The following is a 26,030-nucleotide window of genomic DNA, read 5'->3' as shown; positions in this document are numbered from 1 at the left end:
AAATAAATAAATAAATAAATAAATAAAAGAGTGACAATGGGGGCATTATTGGAAAAGGTACTGGGGAGGGCCTCATAAAATGCAAGGGTAGGTCTGCCACTGGGCTCAAGAATAGAATTGGAGCATGTAGCCCTTTAGGAACCCAGATAGTCCTTTCTCTCCTATTCCCTGCCAGGTTTTTTGGTGTCTGCTTCATTCTATCTGGCTTCAGTCCAGCTTTCTCTGTTTCCCAGGCTGCATGGTGGAAGATGGCTGCTGCTGCTGCTGCTATCATCCATTAATATTGGAGTAGTCAAGGAAAACCCCCAGGTTTCTGGCTTGAGCAACAAGGTGGATGCTAGAGGTATTGCTGGGATGGGAAACACTGGGTGGGGACCAAGTTTGGAGAGGAAGATAACTCGTTCAGTTTTAGATAAATCAAGTTTGAAACACTTTTGGGAGATGCAAGTGGAGAGGACCAAGAGGCCGTGGATTTGTGGATCTGGAGCATGGGTGTGATGAGTTATGTTTTAGGTCTGGAGACCGAAGAGAAGGGCAGAAGACTGACAAATGTGAGGCATGGGCGAAGAAGGGCAGGCAAGGAGGCACAAAGGCAGTAGGCAGAGAAATATAGTTGGGGGCCCAGAATGAAACAACAGGCAATCTCATTCACTCCTCTGGCAACAGAGCAGTCTAGGTAGGATTATTTTTTATTTTTTTTTGTTAACGTTTTATTTATTTTTGAGACAGGGAGAGACAGAGCATGAACAGGGGAGGGTCAGAGAGAGGGAGACACAGAATCTGAAACAGGCTCCAGGCTCTGAGCTGTCAGCACAGAGCCCGACGCGGGGCTCGAACTCACGGACAGCGAGATAATGACCTGAGCCGAAGTCGGCCGCTTAACTGACTGAGCCACCCAGGCGCCCCTAGGTAGGATTATTTTAAGGATGAGAAAACCAAGGCTCATCAAGGCTAAGTGATTTGTTTGAGGCTATGCAGTTAGTAAGAAGCAGAGTCAGCCCCCGGCTCCTAGGCTGGGTCTCTCCACTCTTCCACAGTAGCCTCTGAAGGGTGAGCATGCCAGGCATCCTGGAAGAGCCAAGCCTTCAAGAACAGGTGGGCTGTGGGTCAGCAGAGCCAAGAGGATGCAGAGCAAAAGGTCAGAGTAGGATTGAGGCCAGGCCTGTGGGATCAGGTCAAGCCACTGCAGTGGGTTCCTGGCTCTTCTTCCTGCCTGGACAGAGCCCACCTCCGGTTTCCCACAGGGGCCCTTCCTCCAGGAAGGAAGCTGAGCGTATGAAGAAGGATATTTAGCACCTCCAGAAGGCCTCTTCTTGTTTGTGCAGAATCTTTTCCCCATAAAGAGATTGTTCAGGGTCTGGTAAATGAGTGTTAAACATAAGGTTGTGACCAGCTGCTGTGTCTGGTTCAACATCTTGTTCCTCCAGTGAGGCTGGCAAGAAACCAAATCAAACCAGCTCTTGGCACTGTGACCCAGTACACCTTACTTCTTGGGGAAAGCCTCTCTCTGAAAGCCCTATGGAAATCAGATCTTTGCAATCTCAGTCTGATTTTCCTTTTTGCCAAATTACAATTTGCCATACACATAACCCTACCATATTGTAACACCTATAAATTTTAAAAAGAAAACAATACTAGCACTCCCACCTGACAACACATCCCATTTGCGTGTCGCTAGTACTTTATCATGAACAGACATTTTATGTACTTGTATTTTATGTACCTGTAATTTATGTACTTGTAATTATGTGGGTACAATTATGTACCAAATGTAACCAAACATTACGTACATTTTCCCACATTGCTACATAATCTTTACAGTTATATTTTTGGATGTCTTAATTTTGTTTTCATTTTGCTTAAAACTTAGAATTTAATGTTTTTTAAAATATAGGTAATGCATGCACATGGGATAAAATTAAAAAGGTACAAAATGGTAGCACTGAAATGTAAGTCTTGCTCTTATTCTTTTCCCCTGTAAACTCAGTTTCTTTCCTGGAGGCCCAAATGGTGGTAAACTCTTTTTTATATACTTCAGAGATATTTTATGCATCTGTAAGTGTGCATGATTATATATATACATTCTTTTTCATATAGTAACATACTATAGACACAGTATTGCACTTTGCAGACTGTTTCAGATCAATATATAAAGAGCAACCTCATTTTTAAAACTGACTACAGAGTATTCCATTCAGTGGATTTTCTATGACTTATTTAGCTAGGATCCTATTGAGGACATTTAGGTTATTGCTAATCTTTTGCTTTTACAAACAAGGCTGCAGTGAAAATCCTTATAAAAGTGTGTGTGTGTGTGTGTGTGTGTGTGTGTGCACACGTGCATGCCTGTCTGTCCTTCTGTCTGTGTGTATGTGTTACATCACACATGGTGAGTACATGGGTTGCATTTTTAGAAGTGATTTTCTGAATCAAAGGATATGTGTGTTTTTATTTTAATAGATATTGTCATATTGCCTTCCATAAAAGTTATACCAATTTATACTCCAATAATGTACAAGGGAGATGGCTGAATTTTAAATGTTCCAGCATTTTAGGGGCACCTGAGTGGCTCAGTCAGTTAAGCCTCCGACTCTTGACAGCGGCTCAGGTTGTGTTATCGCCGTGGTGAGATAAAGTCCTATGTCAGGCTCTATGCTATCAAATTCTCTCTCTCTCTCTCTCTCTTTGCCCCTCCCCCACTTGCACTGTCTCTCTCTCAAAATAAATAAATAAATTGAAGGTTAAATGTTCTAGCATCTTAGGTTTTTTCTCATTTTTGAAATTGTTTTGGTATAAAATCTTTTTAGCATACAACAATGAACCCCTACATACCCATCAGGCCCCTAAAGCAGTCATCAACTGATGGCCAGTCTTAGTTTGTCTAAACTAGTACCTATTTCCTGCTTTCTCCCTGAATTATTGTGAAGCAAATCATAGATACCATATTATTTCACCCATAAATATTTCAGTATGTATTCCCCAAAGATAAGGACTCAAAAAAACAAAAAACAAAAAACAAACAAACAAAAAAAACAACCCACAATAGCATTATTACACAGGAAAAATACTTCGGTATCAACAAATACTCGATTAATACTCAGATTTCCCCAATTGTTTGCTTTTTTTTGTTACACTTGGTTTGTTCAAATCAGGATTCAAACAAGGTCTGCACACTGCATTTGTCATGTCTCATAAGTGTCTCTTTAGTCTCTTTTCACCTACAGATTACTCCCACAACTTAAAAAAAAATCTTTTTCTCCTGTGTTTCCTGAAGATTGAAAGGTGAAACCAGATACTTGATCTGATTCAGGTATGGTTTCTTTTGGGCAAGTTGGCTTCCTGGGTGGTGGAGTGTTCTTAAGGCACACAGTATGTTTTTCCTTTTTTTGTGATGATCATTCCCTAGATCCATTAATTTGTTAGGAGTTTATAAAATGTAATACTCTGATTCTGTCATGCCTTCACTTACTAGCTGGAGTATGGTTATAGAACTCAACAAGACCAGTGGCATTAGTGTTGTTATTGACATTTTATTAGTTTTTTAGTTCTTTTCATATTCACTAATAGTCTGTATTGAATACAAAATTATATATAAAAGATTTACTTTTTTTTTTAACGTTTTATTTATTTTTGAGACAGGGAGAGATAGAGCATGAACAGGGGAGGGTCAGAGAGAGGGAGACACAGAATCTGAAACAGGCTCCAGGCTCTGAGCTGTCAGCACAGAGCCCGACGCAGGGCTCGAGCTCACGGACCGCGAGATCATGACCTGAGCTGAAGTCGGCCGCTTAACCAACTGAGCCACCCAGGTGCCCCTAAAAGATTTACTTTTATGGTTGCATTAGTTTTTACCGAGTTTAAATCTGAACATATTTAGATTGCCAACACTGACTGCCTCAATAATTTTGGGGGGATCCATACGTTATTCAAATTCAAGAGACACAGGTATAAGACTAAAGTGTTAATGTTTTTTGCAGTTTACCTAAGTTGTGAGGTTTTCTAATCCAGAGACTGTTTGTTCATGTTTGTACCCAAGTACCTGGCATGTAAAAGGAAGCAGGTTTAATGTCTATGTTACTGTGAAGAATTTCCTACAGCCTCCACATTTGGTTCTTTTGTTGATGGATATGGATATCAGGTCTGTGAAGCAGTCACAGTGGCCATGCTCACAGCTTCCAGCTCTTTCAGATATGGAGCAGGCAGCTTCCATTCCTGAGTGATTCTGATTGTGAGAAAGTTAGTCGTCACTCTAAACTGAAACTTACCTCTGACACTGTCATAATTCTACCCCCTGCAAGGCCTCCTCTGAGAGTCCGTTCCTGGCCTCATTCTACATCCCCCTCAAAAGGCAGTAACCACAGCGTGTTATAGTTACTTGTTTCCATGTCTGACTGTGAGCTCTCCAGGCAGGGACTGTAGCTGCATCCTCTGTGGCCTCCTGGGGACCTGCCCAGGGCCTCATGCAGAAGGGGTGCCCAGAAATGGCCTGTTGAGTCAGCAAATGAATTCTATCCCGGGAATGGTCTCTTCTCCATGTTTTCTTTCCTGATTCTTCTGTTCTTCACAGAACATGGCTTCCAGACTCCGCACCCCTGCCCTTATCTCAATAGGCTTTAATTGGCTAATGTGCCTTTAATCTGTGTTGCTTGGAATTGAAGATAACATGGCTGGTATGGTCTGGCCAGTGTGAGGTCTGTCAGCCTGTGCTGGGCCTTGAGGAGGATGGATCCGACTTGGTTCCTGTCTTCAAGGAGCTCATAGCTTTGTGGAGGAGACACACCTGTAAAAACAATTCACAATAAACTGTCACAAGTACCATGAGAGAAGTTTGCACAGGGTACTGTGGAAACATAAAAGAAGTGACAGATTTTAAAAGGGAGGAGGGGGGCAGAAAAGGCTCAAGGTGACATTGAATTAGAATTCTTGGTTCTAAGTAAGAAAAAACCCAGCTCAAACTAGCTCAAATGAAAAGAGTATCTTAGAACTCAAAACTAAACAAGTCTGGGGCTAGCTTCAGGCACAGATTGACCCAGGAGGAGGTAGCATGTAAGGGGGGAGTTAGCCAGCCCCCGGAGGAAGGTGCTCCAGGCAGAGAGACTAGCACAGCAAAGGCCTGGAGAGGATAGAGAGCAGGTGGGTATTTGAGGAAATGCAGGTTGTCTTCCTGCCTCTTTCTAGGGTGAACAGCCTGCGTTCACAGCCTCCCCCATATTCCTTCATTCTCCTACTCCCTCCCTCCGCCCCCTTCGTGTAGAGCAGGATAAAGAGGAATGGGGCAGGCTCCCACCCATCAGACTGCTGCCACTGCCTGTACTCTCTCCCACTAGGTGCTCACCACCCTTCTCCACTACCACAGGCCTCCTTGCTCTGGAGCTCCCATCTGCGCTAGAGCAAAGGGAGACAGTGGTAGACGACTATAAGGAAGGGAGGGAGTAGGGGCAGAGAAGGATATTTATTTCCTCAGCTCTCTCCCTGCTGGGTCAGCATGGGTTGGGTACAGCCTCTACCAAAAGCCACAGCTCCAGCCTGCTGCCCTCTGCGGTTTCCTGTAACCCCTTCCTCCCCTGCTCTCTGGGCCTAGTCACTGTGTCTCTCTCTCCACCCTGGCTAGCCAGGGGGGTGGCACCATTGCTTGCTGGTTTCCTGAACCTTCCTCGTACTCTCTTCAAATTACCCAGTTTCAGGGAGCTGTCTGTTTCCTACCAGAATGCTGACACCCAGCTCTCACCTGCAGCCAGAGGTGGGCTGGGGGCACGCTGGGCCTTGTGAAGTACTGGGTTCCTGTGAGGGGATAGCATTACTCAGGTCAACTCCATTCCACCACAGACGCCTCTCTCCAGCCTGACCCACAGGGATCCAAGGCTGTGCTAAGCATTTTACACGCTTTATGTCAACTTCACAGCAAATAACAAACCCACAAGGTTGAATTACTGACTGTTTTACAAAGAGGAGAGCGGCTTAGCTGAAGGTTTACCCAAGTTCACAGTTAGTTAGAGGCAGTCCATGGTTTGAAATCAAGTCTGGAATCCAAAGGCCGTGTGTTAAACAGCACTCCTATGACCCCCACTCTGCTTTCCTCATAGGTCAGGGGAAAGAACCAAATGAGACAGTTGGTGCTTTTGAGATGCTGAAAAGCCAACACACCTGGTTGGCCTGAGAACTGTGCTATGTCCCATCCCTCCCAAGAAGGCCAGGCTGAGTTTTTGACAGAGCACTGGAAGGTCAGAGCCGGCAGGGGACCCAGAGATCAGACAACCTCATCCCCTCCTATGCCCAGGAGGAAACAACCCCAAAAAAGACAAGTGGTTCCTTTTAGGTCCCACATTCCTGCAGGAACCAGAATTCGAATCCAGACTGTCTGCAGACATCCCGTAAACATATCAGCAAGAAGGATGTAGCATTCCCCTCAGAGAAGAGCTCAGAAGAGAGAAAAACAGATTAAGATGGGGGGTGGGGAGGAGCTGATTTCTGGACTATAGGATTTCAGATTTGGGGAATGCAAGGCATGTCAGAGCCCATCTAGAAAATTTCCCTGATAGCAACTCTGAAAAGGAAACCCTGCTTGCACACCTCTCCAGTGATGGGAAGCGTATTCTGGCCAGCCTGTTTCTTGTTCCCAGTGAGCGGAGATCTGGGTCCTGTGACTCCCCCGTCCCTAAGCACAGTTCTGGGTCTTCTCTCCGGGATCCATAGAACATGTCCGCTCCCTCTGCCCCAGATGTGTGAGCTGTGCTCACAGCACACTTAATCCCCTCTTCTCACTTTTGCATGGCTGTGAGTCTCTGGGTGTCCTCCTCCCTCCTCCCTGTCTGCTCACTTAAATGTCCATTTACCCTACTTCCCCTAATAACACCCATATCTTCCTTAGGAATTGTACTCCCACCGACTTTATGTTTATGTGTTATTTTTTATTAAGGTGTAATTGGCATAGAACATAATGGTTTCAGGTGTACAAATAATGATTTGATATTTATATGCATTGCAATTTGATCACCACTCTAAGTCTAGTTAACACCTTACAGTGTTCCAAACTTTTTTTTCCCAGTGATGAGAAATTTTAAGAACTACTCTCAGCAACTTTCAAATATGCAACACGGTATTAGTGACTATAGTCACCGTGCTGTATATTATGTCCTTGTGACTTGTTTACTTTATAACTGGAATTTGCACCTTCTGAACACCTTCACCCATTTCTCCCACCCAAGCTTATGTGGTTTGAGTAAAGGTGACACCCCTGCCAGCCTCTTTCCCTGGCTTTCTGTGACTGGTGCAGAGATGGGCACTGGGCCTCTTTTAGGACAATACGAGTCAGACCCAGACTTCTGCCAGGAGGGTTGTGGGGGAAAGGAGCTCTTCCTACTGGCTTTGCAGACAGAACAGAGTGTATACATGGAACTGCAGACAGCCATCCTGTCACCACAAAGTGGGATCCTGCCTGAGAAGGGAGCAACAGTGAGAGAAGCAGAGCCAAAAGATTCAAATAGCTTCATGAAGACATCATCTGAGCTCCTGGATCTAGCCATGCCTGAAGTCAGTCCTCTGATTGTTGTAATTACATGAGCCAATGAATACCATTTTCTGCTTAAGTCCGTTTGAGCTGCATTTTCTGTCTGTTGCAACTATGACTCCAGACTGAGACACTCACTTCCTCTGTACATCTCAGTCCTAACTTATCCTACTTTCTTCTGCCTTCCTTTATTGTTTAAATCATAAGATTTAAACGTCCATATTCATACCACTATGAACAACATGCCCTCATTAATAGTTATTCTTTATGTAACACTTGCTGTGTGCCAGGTACCAGCTAAAGCACTTTAGAAATAATATCTTACTGCAATTCACAGATGTAACTACTTTTATCCCCATTCTACAGATAAGGAAACTAAGACTCAGAGAGGTTAAACTCTCACAGCCAATAAGTGTCAGGGCTAGGATTCAAACCCAGCTCTGTTGGACCCCAGAGGCAGTGTTCTGGACCAGCTGCTTCCCAGGACATAGCATGTGTGAGGGTGAGGTGGGGAGAAGATGCTACAGAGATCTTTAGTTTCCTGACACCACACCATCCTGCCCTTGCTGTACCTCTTCCAGTGCTCTTTTCACTGCTCTGTGCTGCTTGCAGAGGCAGGAGAAAAGTGATGCTCGGAACAAGGAGACAAAGTGTTCTGAGGGTCAAACTGACAGGCCAAGAGGAGACAACTCACAGAAGTATGGGCTGCTGATGAGTAATGGCATAAAATAACTTGATGTGACCATTAAGCTTCCTCTGTGTTTCATGCTGTATTTTCCCTGGTAACCCAGGCTTTTAGCACTGTTGACAGATACAATCTGTGCTCACCCTACCTCTGAACCCTTCTCCCCCAACCCACTAGACAGACATTGAGTTATATCCTGTGTATTCTATGGTGAAAAAGACACACTTGGTTCTGAAGGGGCACATGCACTCGAATGTTTATGACAGAGCTATCAACAATAGCCAAAGTATGGAAAGAGCCCAGATGTCCATCGATGGATGAATGGATAAAGAAGAGTGATATATACTACAATGGAGTATTACTCAGCAATCAAAAGGAATGAAATCTTGCCATTTGCAACTACGTGGATAGAACTAGAGGGTATTATGCTAAGTGAAATTAGTCAGAGAAAGACAAATATCATATGGCTTCACTCATATGTGGAATTTAAGATACAAAACAGATGAACATAAGGGAAGGGAAGCAAAACTAATATAAAAACAAGGAGGGGGACAAAACATAAGAGACTCATAAATATGGAGAACAAACTGAGGGTTACTGGAGGGGTTGTGGGAGGGGTGATGGGCTAAATGGGTAAGGGGCATTAAGGAGGACACTTGTTGGGATGAGTTCTGGGTATTATACATAGGGGATGAATCACTGGATTCTACTCCTGAAATCATTATTGCACTCCATGCTAACTAACCTGGATATAAATTTAAAATTTTTTTAAAAAGAAAGAAAGAAAAAGATACACCTGGACTGTATTCTTGTAGTGCCTACAGTCTGATGGGGAAGGCAGACCCCATGTCAGTACACAGCTAAATAGGAGACTAGGTTGAGTTCTCTGGAGAAAACAAACAGGAAACTGGATTGATAATCGTTCCATTTACTGAGAGAATGAAGACTGAGGGGAGCCAGGGAAGGAAGTCAAGGGTTCCAACCCCAATATGTCATCCAGAGATGTCAAGTAGGTAGTCAGATATAGGAGTCTAGTGCTCAGAGGAGAAGTCTAGTCTAGAGGTTTAAAAAGCATGCTATTATCCTTCCAGGCTTTCTCAGGTTCTATCTCTTCTTGGAAGTTTTCCCTGATAACGTAATTCCCAGTGATCTCCCCTTCATGACACTGATTCATCGATTCATTGATTCAACAAACTCTCAGTAAGATCTACTCTGTGTAGACTCAGTGTTGACTACTGCCCTCATGGAGCGTATGTTCTAAGTGTGGAGTCAACATATAAAGTGGACAATTATAAGACAGACTGGTAAGTCCTGTGTTCAAGGGAAGTGCAAGGGGCTGCAGGAGAATGGGCCTGTGTATCAGCCAGGTCCTGTAGGAAGCAAATGGCCATCTCAGGTCAGTAATTTGAGGAGGCTCTATTCAAAGAGGTGGGCAGGGAGTAGGGAAACCACAAGGATCATGAAGTACCCTGGGGCTTGAAACATTTGGGCACCATTACCTCCCCAGGCCTGCAGGGGAGAGGGAAGAGGGTGGTTACAGGAACGCGGAAACAAGTAGAGCTCTGAGATAGGGCTGACAGAAGCTGGGAGCTTCAGCTGAGGAATGCAGCAAGAGAAACAACAGCAAAAGATTTTTTTTTAAGTTAAATATATCAGATGATGTTAAATGTTACTGAAAAACCAGGCGGAGAAAGGGGTTAGGGAGGGCAGCGGTAAGGAGGGACTAGGATTTGTATATGGGATGGTCAGGCAAGACCTCAGCCAGAAGGTGGCACTTGAGCAAAGACTTAAAGGAGGTGTTATCTCCAGGTGAGTCTTTCCCTGACCCCTTCAATCATCCCACCCCACTCCCCTGCCCAACCTGTCCTCAGGTCAGGGCCTTGTCTCCAATTTCTTTGGATTTGAGAGTCCCCTGAAGGCTGTTCTCAGACTATGGTCTTCCTGAGACAGAAACTCTGTTCCATCCTTTCTTTTCTCATCTGATAACAATAGGAGCTGCCACCTATTAAGCACATGCATCACACTGGACCCAGCTCTGGGCCCGTTACACACATTGGGTCATCTAAGCTTCGTTGCAAACCTGCAAGGCACAGAAAAAGAAAATGAGGCATCTCAGTCCACTTTCCAAGAACCCCTTAGGCACCTGGCTTCTCTAACACGGTTCCTGCTCCATTCTCACTCCAGAGCAGGGGAAGTGGAGGACAGACCTTAAATTTCTGAAGGACCAAAAAAGGGAACGAAAACTAGGCATACACTTTATGTCTCCAGTGGGCACAAGGACCAAAGGGTAGAAGTAACTGGGAGGCAGTTTTTGTCAAAACGTGAAAACATCCTAACAATCAGAACTTTGGCTGCCTCAGAAGCAATGAGCTCCTTGTCACTAATGGTGTGCCAGAGAAGCTGGACAATCTCATGTCGAAAATGAAATGTAGGTGGGGCACCTGGGTGCCTCAGTCCATTAAGCAGCTGACTTTAGCTCAGGTCATGATCTCGCAGTCCGTGGGTTCCAGCCCCACGTCGGGCTCTGTGCTGACAGCTCAGAGCCTGGAGCCTGCTTCAGATTCTGTGTCTCCCTCTCTCTCCGCCCTTCACCCATTCGCGCTCAGTCTCTCTCTGTCTCTCAAAATAATAAATAAACATTAAAAAAAAATTTAATAAAATATAGGGGATTCTTAGGTGAGGGATTTGACCAGGTAACTCCAAGGGTCCTTCCAAGTTAGGTTCTATCACTAAATGATTCTAGAACTCTAAGATGGTGTGATTTTAAGTCTATGATTCTAGAATTTTATTAAAATGAGATAATCCTTATCTTCAAAGAACTTGCAATCTAGTGGATGAGGTGGGCAAATAGTTACTTTTGATAAGCGTAATAAAAAGTCCTATAGAGTAAATGCAAGGCCCTGGCAGAATGGGGAAGGAACCAGGACTGTTTTCTCAAGGCTGATCTTAAGAACCACTCACGTCGGGGCGCCTGGGTGGCTCAGTCGGTTAAGCGGCCGACTTCGGCTCAGGTCATGATCTCGCGCTCCGTGAGTTTGAGCCCCGCGTCGGGCTCCGTGCTGACAGCTCAGAGCCTGGAGCCTGTTTCAGATTCTGTGTCTCCCTCCCCCCTTCATGCTCTGTCTCTGTCTCAAAAAATGAATAAACATTTAAAAAAAAAATTAAAAAAAAGAACCACTCACGTCAAAATCATTGGGAATCTTTTTTTTTTTTTTTTTTTTTAAATGTTTATTTCTGAGCTCCATTCCAGATCTCCTGGATTGGAACTTCTGGTGTGGCATCCAAGTCTACTTTATAAGAACGAGCTCCTAGGTGATTCTTAGGCAGACTGAAATTTGGTACTGCATGCCCAGAGTCAGGATGACTTTTCTGAGAGGTGATAATCGGACTGAGGAAAAGAAGTAGCTGGGTCAAAATACGTAACAGAAATAAAATGGCAGTACTGTGTTTTGATAAAGAATAGCAGTTTTGTACAGCATTCCCTCCATGTGGTAGATCTTTTCAAAATGATAGCACTTCTTAAATACAACCTGAGATTCTGTGATAAGGGCCCCAGATATCCTGGAACAGATCTTTGTTTACAAGGGAGCAAGATCTGGCCTCAGTTTATTATTAATTAGCCCAAGGTGGGAGGCTGTTAAAGAGGGCTCTGATAAGGACTCCCACAGAACCCCTGAGAGGCTATTCTCTGCCACTGTCCGCTCTGCTGCCCATAGCCTCCTGGTCCTCATTTTCCAGCTGCCTCTGGCTGCTTATCTTTTCTGGAGCCTGCAGTGTCATCAGCAAGAAAGTAATAGTGTGAGGGAGGGCCTGGTGGCCACAAGTGCAGGGTGTTCTGGGACATGAGGTACAGCTGGACAACAGTTGTGTGGGCATGTGGGGAGCTGTCGACACGTGGAAGGAGGAGCATAAGCTGGGGTGAAGGAGAGAAAGTGGCATAGTAGATTCTAAGTCTGAGCTCCGCTGCTGGCTTCTCGGTGAGCCTGGGCAAGTCCCTTCCCCAAGCTGGCCTCTGCATTCCTGCCTGGAAGAGACAGTTTGTGTGAGATGATTTCTCCAGTGACCACTGGCTTTAATATTTTGGATGCTACAATCTCATCTGACCCCAGCCACCACCGTGTGGTGAAGAATGCATGCCAGGAACCGTACCCATTTTACAGCGAGGAAGCTATGGCCCAGCACGGGGCAGTGACTTGCCCACCACCACACAGCCACTTAGGAGCAAAGCCTTATTCCCCCAGCACCCAATGTTCAGCCTCGCCTTTTGATCAGTCTCAGGCTGGATAAACTGAAGCAAAGTGAGAGGCATTTGGTCTCCCGTCCAGGAAGCAGGCGCTGCAAGAGACGGAAGGATCGGAGCCCTCGGCTGTGTAAGGCCAAGCAGCTGGGCGGAGGCGCCCTAAGTCAGCCAGAGTAGAAGTGGGTGTGCTGGGACCGGGCGGGGCTGGGGGAGGAGGCGCCCTGGGGAAGGTTAAAGGGAGCAGAGCGCGGGTCGGGGCGCAGAGCCGAGGGGGCGAGCTGTGTGCTAACTGGCCACCCGAGCGCCAAGGGGTGCTGTGCGGAGGCACTGGGGAGCACAGAGTGCGGTGTCCTACCGACGGACGGGCGCCCCTCGGAGGCTTGCCGAGAGGCAGGTAAGGCGCACTAGCAGGGTCGGGAAAGCTGGGTTGCAGCTGAGGGTAGAAGTGAGGAGTCTTCCCGCTTCCCGGGAGAACGCCGACCCGAGGTGCGGAACGGCTCACGTACGGAGCTGATCCTCCCCAGACCCGAGCTGCAGGGATCCCGGGGCCCCACGTGGCGCGGAGCTGGGCTCCTGGCACACCCAGCCTGAAAACCGTGGGGGCTTGCACCGGCACTCACAGGCCCCCGGACCGCGGCTCAAAAGCTCTTTCCACGTCCACAAATGTGCGTGCGAACACCGGCTGGTCCGCCGCGAGAGCACACGCAGAAACACCCTTCGGGGACCCTGCGTGGTCTTTTTGCTCTGCCGGAGCTGACTTGCCCATTTGCTACTGCATTGTGTCCTGCGCCTGGGGACTTTCAAAGGCACACCTTCTGTTGCTAATAACAGAGGTCTAGGTTGGGAGTCGGGAGACTGGAGTTCCAGTTTACAGGTTGTGTAAACCTGTGCAAGTCCCTTACCGGCTGTATGCCTTGTGCTTTCTTTCTTTCTTTTTTTTTTTTAAACTTGTTTTATTTTTTATTTTTTTAAACTTACATCCAAATTAGTTAGCATATAGTGCAACAATGATTTCAGGAGTAGATTCCTTAGTGCCCCTTACCCATTTAGCCCATCCCCCTTCCCACAACCCCTGCAGTAACCCTGTTTGTTCTCCGTATTTATGAGTCTCTTCTGTTTTGTCCCCCTCCCTGTTTTTATATTAGTTTTGTTTCCCTTCCCTTATGTTCCTCTGTTTTGTCTTAAAGTCCTCATATGAATGAAGTCATATGATTTTTGTCTTTCTCTGACTGATTTCACTGAGCATAATACCCTCCAGTTCTATCCACGTACTTGCAAATGGCACGATTTCACTCTTTTTGATTGCGGAGTAATACTCCATTGTATATGTATACCACATCTTCTTTATCCATTCATCCATTGATGGACATTTGGGCTCTTTCCATACTTTGGCTATTGTTGATAGTGCTGCTATAAACATGGGGGTGCATGTGCCCCTTCGAAACAGCACACCTGTATCCCTTGGATAAATGCCTAGTAGTGCAATTGCTGGGTCGTAGAGTAGTTCTATTTTTAGTTTTTTGAGGAACCTCCATACTGTTTTCCAGAGTGGCTGCACCAGCTTGCATTCCCATGCCTTGTGCTTTCTTTTCCTGGGTCACTACCTGTAGAATGGGCCTCTCCGTCTTGTTGCCCCACACTCCGTGTGACATGAGGGGAAAGAGGTCTGGACCTGGGTGGGATTCTCTTATCTAGAAAGTAGATGAGTTCAGACAGACCCTTGTATGAAGGCCCATGAAGAGTATCTCCTCCTTTCCCTCCTCCCCATCTTCACCAATTTGCATATGGGGAAACTGAGGCAGCAGGGAGATAGCTTGCCTAGGAACATACCAGGACCAGAGAGAAGCAAAACCCAAGCCTTCTCACTTCTAATCCAGGGCTCTCTCCACTTCACCTACAAAGGTGCATTGTAAAAGTGTAAGGTCCTCATTTTGTAATGCCATCTATCAACTTTGGTGGTTCCAAATGGAGGAGACCCCTGCCTGAGGCATGGAAACTGCTTTCATATTTTCCTGATTCCTCAAGATGATAACCAACAACGTTCTTCATCCCTCACTCACTTCATACATTTCAAAACACATTTCTATCCATACACTGAATGAGCAGGTGCTCAAAATACCTACTAAGAGGGAATTAAGGCAAAACCCCCATCTTACTGATGGGGAACATGAGGCCCAGAGTGGAGCCTTGACTTCACTGAGACACACAGCTAGACACAGCCAAATAGGGGCAGGTCTCTTGATTCCAATTCCTGTGTGTTCTCCATTAACTATAGGACTACCAAATGGTACCCCTCAATGGAAAGGGACTACAAGGGCTGATCAGAGTATGAGAAACAAGGAAGGCTTCTGAAGGAGGAAAGTGTGTCAAGAATCAAGAAGAGTAATAAGAACCTGTTGGCTTCTTCAGAGGATAGAGAACTAAGGCAGTGGGCGTGGGGCAACACTTGGTAATCTGGAGGTGGGGTAGAAAAACAGAAAAGAAAACCAGGTGACCCGACTGCCCAATAATTGTCTCTTATGTTTCTATAATACTTGGCAATTTCTAAAACACCTTCCTCTGTTGTCTCCTCCAGTTCCCATGTGAGGTAAACAGGGCAGGGATAATTATCCCATCTCATACATGAGTTTCAGAGGAAATAAATGCAGTGCTCAAGGTCACATACCCAAGCATACAGCCAAGATTGGAACCATGAAACGCACACATGAAAGGCAAAATCACAGGCTGGGTGACTGGAAATTGGACTGTGTGTGTGCAGTGGTTGGGTGTGTGTGGCCACACCCCGAGTAGGTACACAGGGAAGAGGGTGGCAAAGCCACTGCTAGTGTTTTGGGGCCAAGAATGTTTGCCCTTTGGATTGAATGGGATTCAGGTGCAGGGAACATCTGGGCTTTCAAAGAAGTCTTAGAATTCCTTCTCCTCTGAGTCACTTCCCCACCTGACTGAGACACCTTCTTTTCTTTGAGCCACCCCTTCCCCAGACCAAATCAAATATGTTTTGGCCTGCTCTTGCTTTTTAAGTACTGTAAGCTGTTTTCATGAATGTCTATGTGTGTACTGGATAGGGGATGGTCTAATAAGAAATGGCATTGATTCATTTTTTTTAATCAATTTTTAAAATGTTTAGTTATTTGTTTTGAGAGATAAAGGGAGAGAGAACACAAGCAGGGGAGGGACAGAGAGAAAGGGAAAGAGAAAATCCCAAGCAGGCTCCACACTGTCAGTGCAGAGCCTGATGCAGGGCTCAAACCCACAAACCATGAGATCATGACCTGAGCCAAAATCAAGAGTCAGATGCTTAACCAACTGAGCCACCCAGGTGCCCCTGATTCATTTATTCTTGAGTGCCTACTATGTGCTTGGGCCCAGGGCATAAAGAAGTATATGAGGCACAGGTCCCTGCCCTCACACCTCACAGCACATAGTTTAGCATACATATCTACATATATCTATACCTATACACACATACACTTTCAGTACAGCATAGTGCTCTAATAGGGTTTTATGCAAAGCACTTTAGGAACAGACAAGAGGGAAAGACTAATTGGCTAGGGAGTGGGGAAGGGGGTCTCTCAGGAGGGGGTCTATAGAGGTGACATTAGAGCTGGGCCTTTAAGGATGAGTAGGAGTTCACCAGGAAGATAAAAAGAGGAAGGAAACTCCTCTGCCTAAGAAAACAGCATAAGGAAAGGCAAGAGGTGTGCAAATGTGAGGAATGTTTGGAGAATGGTCTGTAACTCAGTACCAGTTGGCACAGGGAACTGGAGAGAGGCAGGGTCATATCCAAAGAAGCTTCAATGACAATCTGAGAAGGTTAGACTTTCCTACAGGCAACGGGGAACTGATACTAGAAAGGTCCGTGGATGCAATACCAATTTGTGATCCCAGTTCACGGGGCTGTGAGACCTTGTGCAAGTGGTTTCCTCAGGGAGGGGGTGCTCTATTTTCCTGTTTGGATGGGGATTGTACTAACAACATAATTATTAAGATCCCTTTCAGCTCAGATTCTATCTCTGTCTCCTTCCAACTCTTTGTTAAGGTCCATACCTTGAACTCCTCCTCCCACTCCACTGGCTCCCCAGTCCATGTGGTGATAAGATTACCAGAGGGACCAATGGCAAAATTGTGTGGTCCCAGGGATTGTCTTTGGATCTCCATCTGCTTTGTGTGACTTTTTCCCCCTCACCTCTCTTTACCACATTTCTAAACACTTAAGATGTTCACTCTGAAAGAGTAGCTAAAACAGAGCAGTGGGAAAACCAAAAGAACTGATGGCGGAGTTTCATTTTTCCCCAGAGAAACCTGAAAGAAAACCTAAGATGCCCAGTTCATCCTTCAGATGACAGCTTTACAGCTCCACCCCCAGGTTAGACACCTTTGAGTTCTAACTCACAGGGATGGGGAGTTGGGGGATGAGGTACCTGGCTGGCTCAGTTGGAGCATGTGACTCGAGTTCAAGCCCCATGTTGGGCATAGAGCTTACTTAAAAAACAAACAAACAAACGAAAAAAACATTTAGGAAGAATCTGTTAAGGTGCAGGAAATAGAAATAGCAATAGAGTGTGGAAGAGGAGAGTGAGCCTGGCGTTTTGGGGGATCAGGAGTGGGTCTAGAGCAGAAAGGACCATAGGAGATGAGATTATAAAAGAAGGTTAACTCCTCGTCCAAAACATGCCAACATCCACCCCCCTCCCCCATCCCTACTAGATCCTCGATTGGCGAGAATCTGCAGTACAGGAAAAAGTATGGAGTTAGAGGATATGATGCTACAGGACACGAGAAGACTGTGTTCCATATGATGCACAACTCAGATGCCAGGGAATGTTGCCATTGGTAGTGGAAAGAGCACCTTAACAGCACATGCCCCCAAAGACCTCGGTCCTCATCAGAGCTCTGCCCGTCACTAGTCGTGTCATTTTGGGCAAGTCACCCTCCCTCTCAGAGCTTCCATTTCCCCATCTACAAAATGGAGGCGTTGGCCTAGAATCTAGATTCTAAATAATCTTTACAATCTCTTTCAGCATGGTCAGTTCCTATTAACTGGTCTATCTTCTGTTTCAAGTTAAGAACTCTCTGGAGCAGAGCTCTATCTGCCCCATTATGAACTTTATAATCAGTGACTATCTTGACAAGGGAAGCCAAGGAGCTCAGAAAGAGGAACAAAATTCTCATTGTTGCCAACTGCCAATCCTTGGACCTAGAGGCAGTTCACAGAGAACCAACCCATTCTTCATCAGCTTTCTGTCTCTCCTGACCCAGCAATGCCCTTGCACCCAGGCCCTCATTCCTACCCCAACCCAGTACCTAAAGATAATGTAAGAGTGACTTCTTTGCTTCCCCTGTCAGAACCACAAACTTCCAGGTCTATCCAGAGGCCCCAGAAGGAGGATCTGAGGGATCAATGATTTCGTGAACTTTTACTGCCCTCACTGAACCCTGCATTGGAGCCCACCCCATCCCCCACACTGTCCGTCCACCCTCATTTTCTGCACAGAGTCTCCCTCCTTCCCTGGCTAGATCGCCTGGACAGATGAACTGTTAAGAAAAAAAACCAAAGTCAACTGACTTGGCTCTCAGTTTATCTAGGCAGGAATATTCAGTGTAACTTAATCCTTGTCTCAGGTACATCTTTAATCTGTGAGAAAAAAGTCTGCAGCCTTCCTTATCTTGTGATTCAGGGGCTTAAAAAGACCCCAAAATACCTCTCCCACCAACCTGTCCAATCTCCCATAATCTCACAGTGTGGTTTTGTGATCTGTACCTTTGTGGGATGTTAGAGCTTACTGCAACCTTGCCAGATTACATAGTTAAAATGCCTTCATTTTATAGATGCAGACAGAAGCTGAGGCCCAGAAAAGGGAAGTCACGTGCCCAAAGTCACACAAGTAGCAACTGAACCAAGACAGCTCCTTGGGTTTCCATTTCCTTAACTGTAAGATGAGGGAGGTTAACTAAAGGTTAGACGAAATGGCCTCTGAAGGTCCCGCCAGCCTCTGCTCTGCAAAAATAAAACCGTCACCACCCCTGTGCGGCACCTGGTACCAGACGCTGCAATTTTCTTCTTTAATTTTCACAATGAGTTTTGCTACAGATAGTGCTGATGCTGTGACCATGTATTACCCAGTCTCTCCAAATAGGTTCATTGGAAACATCATTTGTGCCTATGTAAAATATCAACCCACTGCCAGCTGCCACCCTGCCACACACATCATTCCCTTGGGGCTCAGGCTCTTTGAACCTTTTAGAGACTTCTGTTAAGATACCTGTACCCTTAGGAAAGGGAATATTTTAGTCTGCACTATTGGCAGCTCCCCGAGCAGGAGTCCACATGTTAAACTGAGGTTTATCACAAAGTCACCCAGTAGAGACATTGAGGGCCTGGGGTTGGGGGACAGCAATCAGATGTCTCTTAGTCACTGCACAGTTCCTGTAACTGCAACCCTAGGCTGGTCTGACCCAGCTGCTGCATAAAGGGGAGGGGAAGTGGGGGGGGGGTGCACAGCAAAGCTATTGCACAACCCTTGGGGCCCCAGCCTTAGGAGATCCACCCTGGTTCTGAAGATTTTTCTGTGTGTCTGATTTCTTCCTTCCCTGCCTCCTCCCCTGTTTTCCAGCACTGGGCCTTTCCTTCTCAGCTCTCAGTGTCAACACTGAGACCCCAGATGTGTCCAGAGACACCCTGAAGAAGCTGAGGGGCAGGGGAGCCTTAGGGCACCCACAGAGAGATTTCTGAAGCTGATTCAGAGCCAGAGAATTTGCCTACTATTTGGTGAGTCTTCCAGATATAGGTTCTCCTTCCTCTGCCCTGTCAGTTAAAACTACTTTGCAAAGGATTTCTAAGAAAACTGGTAACAGTGACTGCTCCGGGAAAGAGTCCTGGACCACTGGGAATAGGGAGACTTCGTCTTCACTGCATGTACTGTGTATACATACTTACTAGATTTAAACATTTTTTTCACCATAATAAAAGTGTATGCTCAAGCAAGCCTGGAGGGAGGCAGGACAGGGATAATAGTCTTTTGTTGTTGTTTTTAATCATGGTTTAAAAAATACATGGAATTTACCATTTTAACTATTTTTAAGTATACAGCTCAGTATCATTAACTGTATTCACATCGTTGTGCAACAAATCTCTAGAACTTTTTCATCTTGCAAAATTGAAACTCAACCCATTGAATAACGCCCGATGATAATCATTTCGACAGATGAGAAAACTAAAGCCAGAACATGGCAAGAAGCCCATTTCTTTCAAAGTGGGATCCTCGCGCCTGGGTGGCTCAGTCGGTTAAGTGTCCGACTTCAGCTCAGGTCACGATCTCGTGGTCCGTGAGTTCCAGCCCGCGTCGGGCTCTGGGCTGACGGCTCAGAGCCTGGAGGCTGCTTCCGATTCTGTGTCTCCCTCTCTCTCTGCCTCTCCCCCATTCATGCTTTGTCTCTCTCTGTCTCAAAAATAAATAAACGTTAAAAAAAAATTCAAAGTGGGATCCTCCAGGCACTCCATCTATCTGTTACCTGCCTGTAAAACTGTCCAAGGCTCCTTCTTCCCTAAGCCATTCCCCGCATACCTCTCACAAATCACATCTGTGAGATCTTAACTCCTGCCCCCACCTTGTCATCCCCATGGTCCCAACTCAGGACTCAGTGTCTTCTGCCTGAACTATTTCAGGACCCTTGTCATTAGGCTCCCTGCCTCAATTCTTGCCTCCTCCAGTCCATATGGCAGCCTGACTGTCCTTTCAAAGCACAGATCTCATCACTGTATTCCCTTTTAAAATACTGTTCCATGGCTCTTCCCCAACTACAGGATAAAGTTCCAACTCTGCAGCCTGGCACTCAAGGCTCTCCATGATCTACTTCAGAGAAGTCTCTCTATCCCATGTTCTATGTTGTTGTTTTTTTTTTTTAATTTAAATTTTAATGTTTGTTTTTGAGAGAAAGAGACAGAAAATGAGCAGGGGCGGGGCAGAGAGAGAGGGAGACACAGAATCTAAAGCAGGCCCCAGGCTCTAAGCTGTCAGCACAGAGCTCAACGTGGGGCTTGAGCTCATGAACCATGAGACCGCGACCTGAGCTGAAGTCAGCTGCTTAACCGACTGAGCCACCCAGGTGCCCCTCTTCTAAACATTCTTGTTGTCATGCTTGTTTACCTCTTTGCTTTTCTTGCCTTCTCTACTTCCTAAAAGCCCTTCGAGGTCCAATTCAAATGCCTCTGTCACTGAATACTCTCTGAGCCTTGATCAGAATTTGTCCCTTCTTTCTCTAAGCCCCAGTAGCCCTTGGCTTGTTGCCTTCATAATACATCAGCTGGCAATGTCCCTAAGTTCAGGGACCGGGTTTGAGCCTCCGCAAGCTCCCAGCATGAGGCCTGCCTAACAGTGGGCCTCCATACATGATGACTGGCTGAATGATGAGTTGAGCCATTAATTTCATTGTGCTGCTCCTGTTTTCCATTGGTCCATACAAGGGAAGAAGAAGGCACAAATTTCTTACCTGACAATTGAGGTAGTAGATGAGAATCTCTGCCTTCTGGATCTTAACTCCACGAGCCCTTGTTCTCTTTCCCTCCTCCGTCCAGACAAGGTAGTTCAAGTACTACTTACCAGGGAGCCCCAAAGGCCTTGCACGAAATGTAGGCCAGTCCTGGGTGATTGCTGTATTATTTAAATTCTTTCCCCTAACTTCTTCATTCATAGAGTTGTTCATGAATATTGATCATGGTCATAACAGTCATCTTTTGTTTGGAAGAGACCATATGTAATATTCAAGTTTGTTAGTTTCAGTTAGGTTGACATATCTACCTGGATAAAGGAGGGCTTTGGAACCAGTTAGTGAACTCTGAGTGATTGGCCTGTAGAAAAGTCCCTAAAATAGCCATTTTTACTGGAGACTATTGAAGGAAGAACAGCCAGTTACTAGGTAGACCCCTGGGGAAACACAACACCCAGCCAGTCTCAGGGTAATCCCCTAGACTTGAGGGAGAGATACAGTCCTACTGACCAGGAGCATGTGGTCTGCTAATACCCTTATCAATAACAAGAGAATAGCCACACAGTGCCTTACATGTAAGTGCTGGTCAAAAGGGAGGGCTGCAACAATAAAGCTTGTGGAATATGGTTAAAGGATAGAGAGCACTCAATGAAGTCTTCCTGAAAGAAGTGAGTGTGGATGGAGCCTTGCTTAAAGAGAATGACATGATTTTTCAGAGATTAGGATACAAGGTTGTCTTTGGATGTTTTTCTATATTATGGACTAAGGATCTCTAAGAAGAAGGGGAAGGAACATTTATTATACACCAGGTACACAGTGACTTTGTGTCAGAAGGCAGGAGAGTTGAGGTGCCTGTCTCTTCCCTCTCTGGGGTAGGAAAGCTCCAAACCAGACTGAGTGTTCCTTTCACTCCCCTGCCCTCAGGTTCAACCCTGTCCTTCTTTTCCCTGGTGTCTTCAGTGGTTATCAGCCTCTCCCTGTTTCCCCCACCGCCTCTTTTCCAACAGAATTTCCCCTAAATAGCTAGCAATACCTAGAGCATTTGGGACATAATGTGCTTAAGAGATCAAATGACCCAGCCTCTGGCCTCCAGGTAGGGTGAAATTTAAGCCATCCCCAAACTTCTTATAAATGCTGTCCATGGAATATAAAAAAAACTGTGCTGAAGGAGGACTCTGGGTAATGTCTTCTGACGGTGCCACACAGTCCTGCCGAGAGCTGGCCCGGGAGCCAAAGGAGCTGTAAGCCGGCCATCACAGAGAGGGACTCTGTCTTGGCTCTACTTCCAATATTCTCTGTGATCATGGTCAGGCCACTTAATTCTCTCTGGGCCTCAGCTTCCCTTTGTATAAAAATGGAAGGAATTAGAGTAAATAATCCCTAAAGCCCTTGTAGCCTAAAGCTCGGTGATTTATAGAATCAAAAAAAAAAAAAAAAAAAAAGATGAATATGGGTTACAATGGTTGAGGAAGGCTTTATTCCACAAGTATTTATTGAGCACCTACTGGGTGCTGTCTTAAGTGCTTGCCTATAGCAGTTAGTAAAACAGACATAGTCCCTGCCTTCATTGACCTGGCAGTCTAGTGGAGAAGACAGACAAGTAAACTAATAGGTAGAATAAACTGTGATGTTGGGATTTTCGCTGGGGTTTGTGGGAGTCGGGATGGAATTCAAGCTGCAGATGACAGAAGCTATCCCCTTTCTCTTTTCTGTCACCAACAGAGCGTCCTCCAGTTCTTTGCCCACTTCAATCCCTATTGCTATGGAGACCACCAACGGGACTGAGACTTGGTACAAAAGCCTGCACGCTGTGCTGAAGGCTCTAAATGCCACTATTCACAGCAACCTGCTCTGCCGGCCAGGGCCAGACAACCTGACAGAGAAGCGGCGGGCCAGCCTACCTGGCCGTGATGACAACTCCTACATGTACATTCTCTTTGTCATGTTTCTATTTGCTGTCACTGTGGGCAGCCTCATCCTGGGATATACCCGCTCCCGCAAAGTGGACAAGCGCAGTGATCCCTATCACGTGTACATCAAGAACCGTGTGTCTATGATCTGATGCTAGGGGACCAGGAATGGCAGAATATCAAGACACCAGAACTCAGTGCTGGACCACATCAGGCCTCAGTGTCCCCATCTATAAGATCAACAAGAAAAAGGGCTAGAAGAAATCATTAGGGTGGGAGGAGAGGGGCTGGGAGACCTGGGCCTTGCGGATAAAGATTTTTTTTTCCAGCAAAAGTAGACTTTTGGGAGCCCCATGAACAAATATATAGAAGTGGCAAAAGATAGTAACCACTACTGGTCCAGCGGCTGGAGTACTGGGAGCTAGGAGCTGGAGGCTGGAGGAAGGAGAAAAGGAAGTTGTAGCAGAAGCAAATGAAACGGGAAGATGCACGGAGGACATGTTTTTTGATGCGTTATCTTCAACGACCATGAAAAGCAGCAGTGATTACCATATCACAGATAAGAAATGAGTAACGTTACTTATTTATATTTGTTCACATTTTATATTTTTCCAGACATTTAACATTTGTGATTTTACCCCCTGTGAGGGAAGCAAATTAAGTACCATTCTGCCCACCTGGGCCAGAGTAGTGCCATAGCTGGAACGTAGGAGCTCTGGTTTCCTTGCCTAGTGCTTTTTAAACATGGGACAGGATCCAGGCCTGAAACTTACACAATCCCGGGGGTCCCCTTAAGAAAAAGAATTCAAAATAATTTTGCTTTTGCAAATATTACAAAAACATATTGCCATGTCAATACATTACTAAGACCCCTCCCAAGACCCTAAGGAGCCATGCAAGTGCAGGGCCCTGAATGTTAAGGCTCTTTAGTTCCATGATTCGTGCACTTCTCCAGCCAGGTCACAGTGCCCTTCCGAGCCACATCTCCAATCACTAACTCTAACACAGCCTCTTCTGATTTGATTAAACTCTGGGAAGAATTTTCTGACACCAAATTGAAATCTGCTTCTAGAAGGTTATTATCACACCTAGAAGATTACCATATTAAAAGAAGGAGAGCATGCAAGGCAGGTACCTGGTTCAGTGGAAGGATTCTGGTACATGAACTGAGTGGTCATGCCTTTCTCTGATCCTTTTCCCACCTCCTCACAATGAAACAGTTCAACTTGAAAGTCTCTAAGAGCTCTACTAGTTCTGACATTCTGGTCTTCACATACATTAGATTAAAACCATAAAATTGTGTTTGTAGGTCAAAAGCAGCTGAATATCAGTAGTTTTCATATGGTTCAGCCTAATATGTGCAATGTGACGAGTGAATATCTTACAAGCTACAAATCCCCAGCTGGAACCTCGCACTGTTCTGTTTGATTTCTGTTTAAGGGATGTACAAAGGGTCTCCAGAAAGCCCAAATATACATATTTGTATATAGCAAAAACCCTGAAAGAATATTTTGATAGTAATTATCTCTGAAAAAGAAGGATTGTGATTTTCCCTTTTTTACTTAAAAAATTATGTAATATTTGATTTATCTGACCATAAGTATGCTACTTGTATAATCGGGGGCGGGGGGGGGGGGAAGCTACTTCCACCTTGAAAAAATAAAAATAAATGCTTGTGTGTTTCTTGAATGGAAGATACAGAACACATTCATTCCCATGAGCAGTCAGTTGTGTTAACTCCCTGCAAATCTGTGCTGAGCCCCATATGTGCTCAAGCCTTTCCTTAATTTTTCTTTTTTTTTTTTTTAATGCTTATTTATTTATTTTGAGAGAGTGAGCATGAGCAGGGGAGGGGCAGAGAGAGGGAGAGAAAATCCCAAGCAGGCTCCATGCTGTCAGCGCAGAGCCCGACGTGGGACTCAGTCCCACACCCTGAGATCATACCTGAGCTGAAATCAAGAGTCAGATGCTTAACTGACTAAGCCACCCAGGCATAGCTTTCCTTAGCTCTTCGTGAAGGAGAAGGTAGAGACCTATTTAAGAAGATTTGACATATGGGAAGACAATGATTCAGAAGTCTACAGTTGAATGAGACTTTAGAGACCACCCAGTCCAAAGTCCCAAATAGGAAATGGAATCAAGAATAGGAATGAATGGTCAGGCTAGAAGGGTTTTAAGAAATGAGATTGGGTAGATTTTGAGGAGTCAGACAAAGGTAGAATTTGAACTGAGTTTTGAAAAGATAGGACTGATCTAAGTGGGCACAGCAAAAGAAGAAAACAAACCAAGGGAAGCTTGAGGGTAGAAATGTGGTGAAACCACACGCCTAAAGAGAGTGGTTGGCTGGGAAATTGGGCAGGAAGCAGATCCAGTGTGGCAACTCTGGGACTTCAGTGTCCCTAACCATGGTAGTGGCTCTCCTTCACAGAGTCCTTATGCTTACAGGATTAAATAATAAAATAATATAAATTCTTTTGCTTGCAAGTTGCAGAAGCCCGGTGTATATTAGCATTAACAGGAAAGAGGATTTGTTGAAGGGAGCATGGAGCAGTCAGTCACAAGTTCAAAAGAAGAGCTACTCCTGAGTAGCACCGGGGCAACTCCTGAGCACCAGGGCAGCTCCTGAGCCTAGAACTACTTATTTGCCTGAATTCACAAAGTAAGGGCTCTATATACCTCGTTACTACCCTCTCCACCCTCCAGCTCTACCCCACCCCAAATGTTTGCGAGTTAAGTGGCAATACCCTCTCAGCGCATAGGATTTTTTATCGGCACCGGTTCTGCCCTCTGCTGGCCAGATCCCAGAACATCACCTTGAGCCCTCAAAGCAAAACTTCAACAATCCCTCATTCGCCAGACATTTATTGAGGGCCCACTACGTGCCAAGCACTCATCTAGGCACTCTTGGAATACATAAGTAAAAAAGATCAAGGAAACCCCTGCTCTAACACTTAAGAGCATTTATTATATGTCAGGTAGTGGTCTAAACATTGTATATACATTAACTCATTCAGCTTGTAATACCCATATAACAACGCTTATTAGTAGGTATTCCTTATAATTACTTCAGTAGAGCCCACTAGTTCTTCATCTAACTGCTGTACCACATTCAATCCAACTTTGGCACCATGGTACATCCAACCCAGGGTGTGGATCTGAATTGTCCCTTGAAATGAATGGGAAAGTGATCTGGGAAAATGG

General features: G+C 45.5%; 1 protein-coding gene across 2 annotated transcripts; it reads left to right on the top strand.

The window, feature by feature from the left end:
- The first annotated feature begins 12,659 nt into the window (after positions 1-12,659).
- Positions 12,660-24,563, top strand: KCNE3 (potassium voltage-gated channel subfamily E regulatory subunit 3). Of its 2 annotated transcripts, XM_049652311.1 has the most exons (3): positions 12,660-12,826; positions 19,047-19,201; positions 22,642-24,563. In XM_049652311.1, exon 3 carries the CDS (start codon positions 22,682-22,684, stop codon positions 22,979-22,981), a length of 300 nt encoding a protein of 99 aa, XP_049508268.1. In that variant the 5' UTR covers positions 12,660-12,826; positions 19,047-19,201; positions 22,642-22,681; the 3' UTR covers positions 22,982-24,563. The 2 variants fall into 2 exon arrangements, with proteins under 2 accessions (XP_049508268.1, XP_049508279.1); XM_049652322.1 differs by lacking the exon at positions 19,047-19,201.
- The last annotated feature ends 1,467 nt before the right edge of the window (positions 24,564-26,030 follow it).

Source organism: Panthera uncia, chromosome D1 (assembly GCF_023721935.1).
Source record: "Panthera uncia isolate 11264 chromosome D1, Puncia_PCG_1.0, whole genome shotgun sequence".
In the NCBI taxonomy this organism is placed as follows: domain Eukaryota; kingdom Metazoa; phylum Chordata; class Mammalia; order Carnivora; family Felidae; genus Panthera; species Panthera uncia.
The sequence above is the reverse complement of the archived record's forward strand: the minus strand, read 5'-3'. Positions and strand labels throughout refer to the sequence as shown.

Excerpts from the sequence above, each read along its gene's own strand:
- KCNE3 (XM_049652322.1), top strand. The coding sequence starts at position 22,682 with ATGGAGACCACCAACGGGACTGAGACTTGGTACAAAAGCCTGCACGCT.